Source organism: Prionailurus bengalensis, chromosome B1, assembly GCF_016509475.1.
Source record: "Prionailurus bengalensis isolate Pbe53 chromosome B1, Fcat_Pben_1.1_paternal_pri, whole genome shotgun sequence".
In the NCBI taxonomy this organism is placed as follows: Eukaryota; Metazoa; Chordata; class Mammalia; order Carnivora; family Felidae; genus Prionailurus; species Prionailurus bengalensis.
In genome coordinates, this window is record NC_057344.1 from 35,556,744 (window position 1) to 35,569,003 (window position 12,260).

The 12,260-nt window shown below is 35.9% G+C and overlaps 1 protein-coding gene across 6 annotated transcripts in view; it reads right to left on the minus strand.

The window, feature by feature from the left end:
- PPP3CC (protein phosphatase 3 catalytic subunit gamma) overlaps positions 1-12,260 on the minus strand; it is a 106,537-nt gene that overhangs the window by 22,062 nt on the left and 72,215 nt on the right. For all 6 annotated transcript variants that reach the window (XM_043561981.1, XM_043561947.1, XM_043561972.1 and 3 more), the window contains exons 6-10: positions 11,841-11,980; positions 6,460-6,537; positions 6,279-6,373; positions 2,416-2,541; positions 1,615-1,686 (exon numbers count right to left, since the gene is read on the minus strand). In XM_043561981.1, the coding sequence (XP_043417916.1) occupies positions 1,615-1,686; positions 2,416-2,541; positions 6,279-6,373; positions 6,460-6,537; positions 11,841-11,980 (511 nt within the window). The remainder of the gene's footprint in view (positions 1-1,614; positions 1,687-2,415; positions 2,542-6,278; positions 6,374-6,459; positions 6,538-11,840; positions 11,981-12,260) is intronic.

The following is a 12,260-nucleotide window of genomic DNA, read 5'->3' on the forward strand; positions in this document are numbered from 1 at the left end:
ACTTTAGCACACAGCTTGGAAAATGAGACAGCCAGAGTTTTGAACTCAGGTACCACCATCTTTCCAAAATCGTCTGCATTCTCAGATAAGTTTGGACCTAACTTTAAAATCAACCCTCAGGGCGCCTACGTGGCTCAGTCAGTTAAGCATCCAGGTTGACCGTCCAACTTCGGCTCAGGTCATGATCTCGCGGTTTGTGAGTTCAAGCCCCACGACGGGCTCTGTGCTGACAGCTCAGAGCCTGGAGCCTGCTTTAGATTCTGTGTCTCCCTCTCTCTGCCCCTACCCTGCTCACATTCTGTCTCTGTCTCTCTCAAAATAAATAAACATTAAAAAATATATATTTAAAATCAAACCTCCCACAACACCCTAGGAAAAAAATACGTGGCTATATATATAACAAAATGTTACTCCATAAAGATCCCTCACGTCCACAGGCCAGTAAGAAAAGCAAAAAACAAAAAAACGTGCACATAACCCAGTAGGAAAATGGGCAAAAGGTATGCATTGACAAATTCACAAAAGAAAAACATATATGGTCAATAAATACAACAAAAAATGTTCATTAGTCATCATAAAAATACAAATTAAAATACAAAAAGCACCAGATTATAAAAATTATAATTGGAGAGAGCACCATGAACTATGCATCACACACAAAAAATATAACCTAGTACAACCTTTCTAGAGGTTATCTGTATCTGATTTAAATTATAATTTCTAGAAATTTATCCTAGATATTATCCTAGATAAATTTCTTGAAAATAATCAAGAAAATGTTATTCTCAACATCCTAATATTGCTTCCTTTCTTTCATACCATATATCAACATCTGACTTGCACTTATCTATTGTTTCTCTTTCTTCCACTAGAATATAAGCTTATTGTATGCAAGGACCCAAACAGTACTTGCCATATATTAGGCATGTGATGAATAGTGGTTGTTGACAGAATGTATAAAGATTTATCTTTAAGAATTTTCCAAACTGTGGGGTTTTAAAACAAAAATGTTGGAAAAATCCAACATCCAACAGCAGGGGACTGATTAAAACAAAAAATTATCAACAAGGACAACTATATAACTGTTAAAAATTAGTCTACAAAAAAACTATAGGGGCACCTGGGTGGCTCAGTTGGTTATGCATCTTGACTCTTGATTTTAGCTCGGGTCATGATCTCATGGTTTGTGAGTTCAAGCCCCACATTGGGCTCTCTGAATGTCCAGTGCAAAGCCTGCTTAGGATTCTCTCTCTCCCCTCTCTCTGTCCCTCCCTGCTTGCACTCTCTCTCTCTCAAAATAAGTAACTATAAATGTTTGTGATACTATTATATGACCTCATTTTTGTTAAAAAGAAAAAATGGGAAAATATATGCAAAGATAAAAGACAGGTAACACAATATCACATCAAGATGTGAACAGTGGATATCTATGAGATGGCAGGATTATAGGTAACTTTTTTGTTCTTACTTACGGTTTCCTGTATTTTTCAAATTTAATTTTTCTGGAACGAACATAATTCTTTTTTAATAAGTCAAAAAAATTATTCAAAACAAACTAAAACCAAAACCAAAACTTCTTCATTTCTAGTTCAAATGAGAAAAAGGCAAGTTTACCTTCAATTTCATCTTCGGAAATCAATTCATCATCAGAGCATATGTTGAGAACGTTAACCAGCATCTCTGTGACTATACAATAAGACAAAATAACCCAATATTTATACAATTATTAAGGTACTTTCTCTATAATGATGTGGCTGTCTAAACATACATGTTAAATAAACATAGTCAAAAATGATTTGTCATTATGCTACTAAGAGTATTCATAAAGAGTAGCATTAAATCTAGACCTTTGGGTTTATATAGAATTTGGGGAAATCACTTGCTTCGATGAAAGTTCGGTCTTGATGATTCTATTGCATTAATTACTTGATTTCATGAGACTGCTGTCCAGAACCTTTTCCTCACTGATATGTACATGAAAAGATTTCTTCCCACTTTACAAAGAAGTTAAGCCACCATGTCTATGTCCAACAGACTTATTTTATATTTGCATAGCTTATTTGTATAGGTGCACAAATGAAATTCTAAGGACAGTATTTTCTTTTTAAATATCTTTACCACTGAAGAAATCCCTGAAGGAATGGTGTAGTGACTTATGTTATTTTAACATCTTGATCACAGTAGGATAGCTATTTTAAGTTGGTATTTACAATAAGAAGAACATAATTGACTAGAACTTTAACTTAAAAACCAAGTACCATTTAAAAACCTTTGTAGAGAACAAACAAAATTCGAAAATACTTCTTATAACTTTAAGAAAAACATTTCTGAACCATCAGGAGACTCATGCAAATATAAAAGTGTACTCCATTACTAATTAAGACAACTGATAGCCCAGATGCTTTAGTTCCTTACCTTTTTCCCCAACAAAAGGCAAAGACCATGTGAAAACATCCATAAAGTTTGGAAGCCAGTAGGGGTGTGGAGAACAGTTAAACTGCCTGATATTCATGACATTGTTTTCATATTTTAACACAGCAGCTAAAAAGGAAAAAGCAAGAGAATCTGGCACAGAGGAACATGACACAGCAACTGGCATGCTTCATACAGCTGCATACCTACTAAACAGAATTCAGGAACTGACTCTCCATTTGTAAATTCAGGCCTCGGTATTTAAGAGCAGATGGAAAATCTTAAAGCATTTTATACACCTCATTCTTTTAAGAATTACCCCAAGGAACAAAGTTACCTGAAGATCCCATATAATAAAAGTACAAAAGAAACTGAGCTCTGAAACTTCAAAGGGCCACTGCACAGTAACCATCTATAGAAATCTCAGGTTCCACGTTAGAAAAATGTTGTCATAATTTCCCTTTATAGGCCAAATGGTTACAATTACAGCTCTCTTTTGAAGGCAAACATTTTTCACTAAATGAACACAGCCTATTTTGCTAGTCATTATCCAGAGCCAAAGATTTTATAAACTCTGGGAGTTTATAGCATAGCAATTATCAATTCACAGTGGGGGATACAGATGGTAAACTTAGAGCAATTTACAAGGCTCAAAAGTAGATTAAATAATCTACATATATAAAGAGGATTAAAACAGCCATCTCTCCTATACACAGCCAGTGTATTGCTAGCACTGTATAAATGTTTAAATTAACCAGTTTATTTATTTGTACACATACTTTGGTACCAAACTAATTTTCTTTATATTTTAAAAGTTTTGAAATCCAATTTCTTGGACTTCACCATGAGCAAAAGCACTGTGATGTTGTTTGCATTATTCTCTTTACTCTTACTGTGATCATAAATAGAATCGGGTATGAAGTACTCCAGAAATGAGGTACAGGTCATTCCCTGGTTCCCGTTTCTTTGCTTATTAAATGATTGCCTAGTGTGCTCAAAATGTAAGTTACTGGCTGTCTAAAATGTACATCATGAAGAAAATACATGAAAGTAGGATTGCCTGCTCTTAAAAACCTGCCACTAGATACAATGTTTTCATGTATATGTATTTTATTATGCATATATTTTACTCAATAATTCCCTCAATCTACACAGGAAAAAGAGGTGAAAGGTGGGTCTTTACAGTGGATAATTATAAATGAAAGGATAAAAAAAAAATTGTTTTTGTGTAGGTTCCCAGTGGAAACAAAAAAATAGGAATAGAAATCTTTAAAAATTATGACTTAAGGACCTTTCACATAATCATTGGAACTAAGAATTACTTGTTGGTACCAATATGCAAGAAAGAAAAGCAACAGAAGAAGAGAGAGAAAAAGAAAAGGGGAAGTGAATTGTCTTGCAAGACAAGTGGTCTTGTCTTTCAAGAAAAGAAGTACTTCTGTGGGGAGTAATTGAGTACCAGCAGACATTGGTTCAGATGCCACATTTTCTTTTTCCTAAAAAAAAATTTTTTTTGAGAAAAAGCAAGGAAAATAAGAATGTTTCAAGATAAAGTTACCAGTTATATCAAAGTCAACAGAAAATTCCAGTAAACTGGACTGTGACTTTAAAAGTTTGCTAAAGGAATAATCAAGATCAATACCAGGTTAGAATGGGCCAAAAATGAGCTGGTGTTCAGTGAGTCAGTAAAATGACTGCTGTTTTGGGTGGCACGTTTTAGTTGAGCACACCAATAAATCCACCGTGCAATCAAGAGACACACTTACCAGCTGAGGTCTAAAAAGGGAGAAGGGACAGTCTTCATCACAAATATGAGGACTATAGCCACTAAGTGTCCTTGAAGAAGTTACCAACACAAGCAACACACACCATTCACAATGGAAGAAACAAGAACAAAACTAAGTCTCTAATATATTGGGCATATTAGGAAGAAGGAAATAAGAAACAATGGAGTTAGGGAGAAGCTGAGTGTTGTGGCTAGACAGCTAAGACTCAGAAAAGAATGACGAGATGTAAAGAACTATACGGCTGGGGGAGAACTTAAGCCAAAGAAGTGTTTTTAAAAATGAATAGGAAGCCACTGAAGGACACACTAAGATGACTGATTCAAATCAGATTCAAATGAGATGTGCCATTCCATAGTTTCCCTTTACACAGGCTCAGGTTATGTAGTGAGTACACTGTGGACTACTTTTAAACTTGACTCCCCACCTGCATATACAAGGTATGACTATAAAGTAATGAGACTTAAGAAACCACCAACTACAAACACACCAGACCTTATATATGAGATGAGTGTGGTCCTTTGACATAGTCATACGAGGCACAACTGTAAAATGTTATAGTACTACAGCAATGTAGAGTTTCATGGATGCTTTTTAATATTTATTTTTATTATTCCAACTTATCTTCAACAACCCTATATGGCAGGTATTTTAAAGATACACTGAGGCTCAGAGAAGTTAAATATCTTATTGATGTGAAATTAAGTGTCATGTTTACTGTGGACTGAAAAATGAAGCAGGGCTAGACTAGATTTTCTGACTCAGCTTATTAGTGCTCTTTTCAATACACCTTGCTGCCTTACTGTATATTTAATCCAAAGATGCTGCCATTACTCAAAACATTTTTGGAACTCGTCTTGTGGAATTGCCTCCAGACCCATTTTATAAGCAACACAAGAAAAACCAGTCTCATTACCCTATAATCATACCTTGTTTCTGACCCCAAATGGTACCATCTAGCTTGATCACTCACCTTATTCACCAGTCTTGACTCCGAATAACTTTTGGCTGTTCCAAAAATCAAATCCACCCTCAAAGGACGAAGGTTTCCCATCACTGAGGATAATCAAAAGAATGTGTCGCAGATTCTGAAGGCAATGCCAAAAGAGGAGTTCCAAAAACGTTTTGAACAATGGCAGCATTGTTGGAATAAGCGTGTAGCTTCCCAAGGTAACTACTGTGAAGGGACAATACTCACTTGGATATATACGTTCTGGCATGTTTGTATTAAAGTTCTATTATTTTATAGTCATACTTTATAAACAACAAAATAGTTACAGAGGATGTTACAGAGGATATTACAGAGGAAGTCTGCCCTGCTACACAACTTACAAACTATGAATCTTAAAAAATTAAAAAAAAAAAAAAAAAAAAAAGAAAGAAAGAAAAAGAAGATTTCAGGGCACCTGGCTGGCTCAGTCAATAGAGCATGTGACTCTCAATCTCAAGGTCATGCGTTCAAGGCCCACATTGGGCATACTTAAAAAGAAAAAATTTCAATAGGATAAAGTCTTAGAATGAGAACTTCTGGACTGAAGGCATATTTATATTTAATCCTCTTTTTTAATATGGGAAATTGAGGTTTAGAAAAATTACATGACAGACCTAAAGTTACACTACTAGTTTCTGGCAGGGATTGGACTAAAATGATTTTTCTTAATTTTTTATGGTATTCACTCTGCCTGTACCATTCCTCAAGAAAACCAAAAACAGCTTAATAATGTACAAACATTAAAACACCAAACAGTGACATTTTATTGAGGTACTGTTACAAATAAATTCACCAAAACTAATAATTTATGGTAACTATTCTAACTTGAACCTGAAGTAATTTATTTGTCTTATATTTTGATTCACGAGTACAAATCAAACCTATTATTTATTTACAGAGCCCAATACTCCTTAGGAAATGAAAACCAAGCAGTAGCCTAAATTCTAAGTTTCTTGGCCTTTGTTTCAACTAAGACCTCTTTTCTTTTTATTTAAAATTTACATATGTTTTAAAACCACACACACATATGATTAAACTAGAGCCCACATTTACTCACAAATTCAAACTCAAATATCGCTGGACTCTTTTACCTTTATTGTTATAGACATCTAGGTAATTGGGGGCAGAGAAAATTGTAATGAGTGATGGAAAGCCTGTTGTTTGGCTCTTCCTGTACATTCGATACCTGGAAGAGAAATAACAGTCCGTCTGTCTTAATAATAAAGGCAAAAACTCCACAGTGATATCTGGTACAGTATAAATCTAACTTACCCAGCATCTTGGGCTTCATGGGCTCTGATTATTGATAACAAATTATTGTTCTGCAAAAATTCACAAACTGCAGGGTAACTGGAATAGAAAATTAGAAAATATAAATCCAGAACTAAAACAACTGTTTTTTAATAGGAGGAAGGGGAAAAGTCAAGATGACATTAGTTGAATTTGTTTCAAAAAGACAGGTTTTTGACATACCACTGGACTTTTATTGTTTGTTTGATTGTTCGTTTATTTGAGAAACAGAGAGAGAGAGCAAGCAGGGGAGGGGCAGAGAGAGAGGGAGACAGAATCTGAAGCAGGTTCCAACCTCTGAGCTGTCAGCACAGAGCCTGGCGCAGGGCTCAAACCCACAAACCTCAAGATTATGACCTGAACTGAAGTTGGATGCTTAACTGACTGAGCCACCCAGGCACCCCACCACTGAACCTTTATTTATGGCTTAGCAATCATCACTGTTTTTCTACTTCATGATATAACTCATTCCAGATCAAATATACAGGTAACAGATAACCTTACGACAGAAAAAAAGCTCCTTTACCTTTTAACTGTCTTTGTCTTAATCCGCAATAATACAAAACCAAAACTTTTCTTTATGTCTTGATGTAAAAAAAAGTACCAGGGAGAAGGGGAGAGAGAGAGAGAGAGAGAGAGAGACAGAGACAGAGAGACAGAGAGAGAGAGAGTGTGTGTGTGTGGTGTGAGAGAAAGAGAGACAGAGAAAGATTATTAGTTGCTAAATTGAATACACAATTTTCAAACTGTCAAATGGTTTGAAAAGTTAAAGAATCTACTAACAGCTTCACAGGTAATATCTATGCCAAATTAATATTATACAGGAATATTTTAGGAGTAAATACAAATATTACACCCAACCGTATTCTAATGAAAGGTCTGATATTTACATCTGCTCCTAATATTCTTTTTCAGTAATGTTATCTTTCTACATTTAGAAATACCTGATAGGAAGAACTGGAAAATACCAAATTATCCTGGAATTATCCAAGTGTTAATTATTTACTTTATCATTATTTATTTTGAGAGAGAGAGAGAGAGAGCACTAGCATGGGAAGGGCAGAGAGAGACAGGGAGAGACAGAATCCCAAGCAGGCTCAGCATCGGCAGTGCAGAACCCAGTGCAAGGTCTGAACCCACAAACTGTGAGATCATGACCAAGAATCATGAACTGAGACCAAGAGTTGGATGCTTAACCGACTGAGCCACTCAGGTGCCCCAATTATTTACTTTATGTTTAAATCTTTCGGGGCGCCTGGATGGCGCAGTCAGTTAAGCGTCCGACTTCAGCCAGGTCACGATCTCGCGGTCCGGGAGTTCGAGCCCCGCGTCGGGCTCTGGGCAGATGGCTCAGAGCCTGGAGCCTGTTTCCGAATCTGTGTCTCCCTCTCTCTCTGCCCCTCGCCCATTCATGCTCTGTCTCTCTCTGTCCCAAAAATAAATAAACGTTGAAAAAAAAAAAAAGTTTAAAAAAAAATTAAAAAAAAAATAAATCTTTGTTTCTTATGATGCTCATTAGAAAATATTAACTTTTAAAATAGATTGTACATTCATTTGGTATAAAATTGAAAGATACAAATGATTATACAATGAAATACCTCCCTTCTCTCGTTTTTTTTAAATTTATTTATTTATTTTAGTAATCTCTACACCAAACATGTGGCTCAAACTCTCAACCCCAAGATCAACTGAGCCAGCTAGGCACCCTAAATGCCTTCCTTCTTCCTACATCTAGCTTCCAGCTACCCTAGAAACAACCAATGTTCCTAGTTTCTTTGAGTACTCTTTAAAAGATGTTCTACAGGCATGCCTTGGAGATATAGCTGGTTCTGTTCCACACCACCACAACAAAGCAAATATCAAAATAAAGTGAGTCAAATGAATTTTTTTGTTTCCCGTGCATGAAAAAGTTACGTTTACACTATAGTGTAGTCTATTGAGTGTGCAATAACATTATGTCTAAAAAACAATGTACATATCTTAATTTAAAAATATTGCCAAAAAATACTAACCATAATCTGAGATTTCAGTGGTTTTAATCACTGATCACAGATCACCATAACAAATATAATAACAATTTAAAAAGTTTGAAATATAGGGAGAATTACCAAAATGTACACAGGGACATGACATGAGCAAATGCTTTTGGAAAAATAACACCAAGAGACCTGCTCAACACAGGATTGCCCCAACCTTCAATGTGTAAAAAAACTCAGTATCTATGAAGTACAATATAGCAAAGTGCAATAAAACAAAGTATGCCAGGATTTTATATCAGTGTACAAAGGTGTTTTTGTTTTTTTTTTTCTTTTTTAAACACAGCTTCACTGTATAGTCTGGCACATTCCATTGTCTGAATATACCACAAGGTATTTAACTAGCCTTCTATTGAACATCTAGATTGTTTTAAATCGTTTATCATAAATAATACAGCAGTGAGGGGTGCCTGGGTGGCTCAGTTGGTTAAGTGTCTGGCTTAAGTGTCAAAATTAACAGCATGGAGCTTGCTTGGGATTCTCTCTTTCTGTCCCTCCTCTACTCATGCTCTTTCAAAATAAATAAACATTTAAAAAGATAATAATACAGCAATGAATAACCTTGAACCATTGACCCCTGAATAATGTAGGGAGTGCTAACTCCCTGCACAGTCAAAAATCTGTGTAACTTTTTATAACTGTGTAACTGTATAACCTTTTTTCACATGTATTACTCTTTTGAAGTAGGCGCCATGCCCAATGTGGGGCCTGAACTCACAACCCTGAGATTAAGAGTTGCAGGCTCTACTTACTGAGCCAGCAAGGCACCCCTCATGTATATAACTTTTGACTCCCCCAAAATTTAATTACTGGCCTGCTGACCAGAAGTATTACCCGTAACAGTCAACTGACAGATATTCTGTATGTTGTATGTATCACATACTGTATTCTTATACTAAAATAAGCTGGAGAAAATAAAATGTTCTTAAGAAAACCATACGGAAGGGGGCGCCTGGGTGCCTCCGCCAATTGAATATCTGACTTCGGCTCAAGTCATGATCTCATGGTCCATGAGTTCGAGCCCCATGTCAGGCTCTGTGCTGACAGCTCAGAGACTGAAGCCTGCTTCAGATTCTGTGTCTCCCTCTCTCTCTGCCCCTCCCCCACTCACACTGTCTCTGTCTCTCAAAAAATGAATAAACATCAAAAAAAATTTTTTTTAAATCATAAAGGAGAAAAAATACTTTTATAGTGCTGTATTATATTTATATAAAGAATCCATGTAGGGGCACCTGGGTGGCTCAGTTGGTTAAGCATCTGACTCTTGATTTCAGCTCAGGTCATAATCTCATGGCTCTCACGATCTCTGTGATGACAGTGTAGAACCTGCTTGGGATTCTCTCTCTCTCCCTTTCTCTCTGCCTCTCACCCACCCTCTCTCTCTTAAAATAAATAACTAAACTTAAAAAAAAAAATCCATGTATAAGTGGACCTGCATATTTCAAATGCATCGTGTTCAAGGGCCAGCTGTACATACATTTTACACATTTGCACATTTATATAGTTGATTCTTGTTATTTGCAGTAGCTATGTTCTATAAAGTTGTTGCAAAAACGGAATTAGTCAAAATTGAACCACTGCTCCTAGAGAAAATACATAGGGTCCTGGAGCCTCTGGTCACATTTTCATTAATCAATCAATACATAACCTTGTTTTATGTGTGTTTCTGTTTAAGGACATCTTATTTAATACATACTGTTGATTCATTAACATGGAACTCATGGACAACAATGTCACAAATCATTCCTGAATTAGGTTTATATAACATAGACGTATTTTCTCTGCAAGGCACATCACAGCCTTCTTACACATAGAAATACCAGATAGCACTTAAGCACTATGCTTGGGGGCCATTTTACACAGCAAAATTGCCAACAAAAAATGTGAAAAATGTTGCACTAAATGGATCACAGAAAGAATGGTATAATGATAGTCTTATAGTATGAAAGCTGGAAAAAGAAGGCAGAGCAGCTCCTTGTTAACCTCAGCTAGGAACACACATGGGGTGACTCGAACTTTGCCATCACTCTGCATGTGTGCATGTCTGTGAATGACCACGAAAGTGTTTAAGTGGTGACCTTGCAGTTACAAGTAATTCTTAGCAAGTAGGCAAATTCATAAATAACGAGGATTGACTTATGGCTATAGGATTACATTTTAGAAGGAGAACTCCTGGTTCGAAGGCCCTGGGTGGACATTTATAATTGAGAGATATTATCAAGCTGATCTCCAAGGAGACTGTACCAGTTTATACTGTACAAACAATAACAATAAAAAAATAAATGATGCTCTTTATTTTAAGCAATGTAAAGAGAAGTAAAAAAAAATTTTTTTTAATGTTTATATTTGAGAGACAGAGACAGAGACAGAGAGACAGAGCACGAGTTGTGGAGGGGCAGAGAGAGAGGGAGATACAGAATCTGAAGCAGGCTCCAGGCTCTGAGCTGGGAGCACAGAGCCCGATGTGGGGCTCAAACTCATGAACCACGAGATCATGACCTGAGCTGAAGTTGGACGCTTAACCAACTGAGCCACCCACGTGCCCCAAGAGAAGTAAAATTTAAATGACTCAAAAAGGAATAAAACAAGGTTGCTTAGAAAAATGTTAAAACTATGGCAATTTTGAAGTTCTTTACTTTTTGTATGTGGATTTCACTTCATGAATATATTATCTTAGGCAATTAACAGATTTTTTAGGGGACTACATTTATGCATTACTTGTCACAGTAAAATATTGGAACTAAAAATATTTAGACTTCAAACCTCCCTCTACCTCCCTATTTTTGAACGGCAGAACACAATAAAAGCTCATGTGAGATTTAAGACAACAGCCAACTTCCAGGAAATGTCCTGGGCTTAGTTCACAATGTCCTGTTCTTTTTATATCTTTGCCTATAGCAGTGGTTCCAGAAGTTGGAGAGCTTTTAAAAAAATAACAGGATTTTCCTGTCTCAGACCTACTCAATCAGAATCTCTGGGGGAAGAGTCAACAAACCTTTATTTTTAAAAAAGCTTATCAATGATGTTTGGGAACAAATAATCAAGATTATCTAGAGTCTGAAAAATAACATTTAAGCACTGCAAGATACTCTGTTCAATCATGTTCGGTATATTACACTTAAGTATCTTGAGGGTATTCATATATGAGGGCATAATGCCAATTAAGATATAAAATACAAAACAAGAGTTTTCTGCCTTCTGTTAATTAAAAAATTAAACAGAAGGTCCGATACTATACAAATTAAAGATATAAAATACTTAAAAATAATTTGATGAAACATATTGCAGTTGCCTTTCCTAATTTTATAACTTTGAGGATTAGCTTACCTGTAAAAATAAGAGCACCCTCGGACAGTGTTGTGGGTATAGTGCTCCAAGGTCTTTTCACTGCCATAATCCTCTGAGGGATCAGACCAAAGCAGGTCACACACTGGCCCAAAGGCTGGAGGTTCTTTAAACCTGTCTAACTAGAAGACACACAAGAGCCAAAAGAAGAAAAATCATGAAAGCAAAAGACCTTTTGGAACCTGGTATGCATCAAAAACCCAAAAGCCAAAAACCTCCCACCCACAAGAATGTATTAGGGGAAAAAGCAGCAAGCACCTTAAAGAACTGTTCCTTTAGGAAGAATACAAACACTTAACAAATTTGGATATACAATTTTTATTATTTTCTTGAAATAAATTTTTATAAATATCTCTGTCATCTAAGAAAAGGACTGCTTTACATCCTAATATTAAAAGCAGT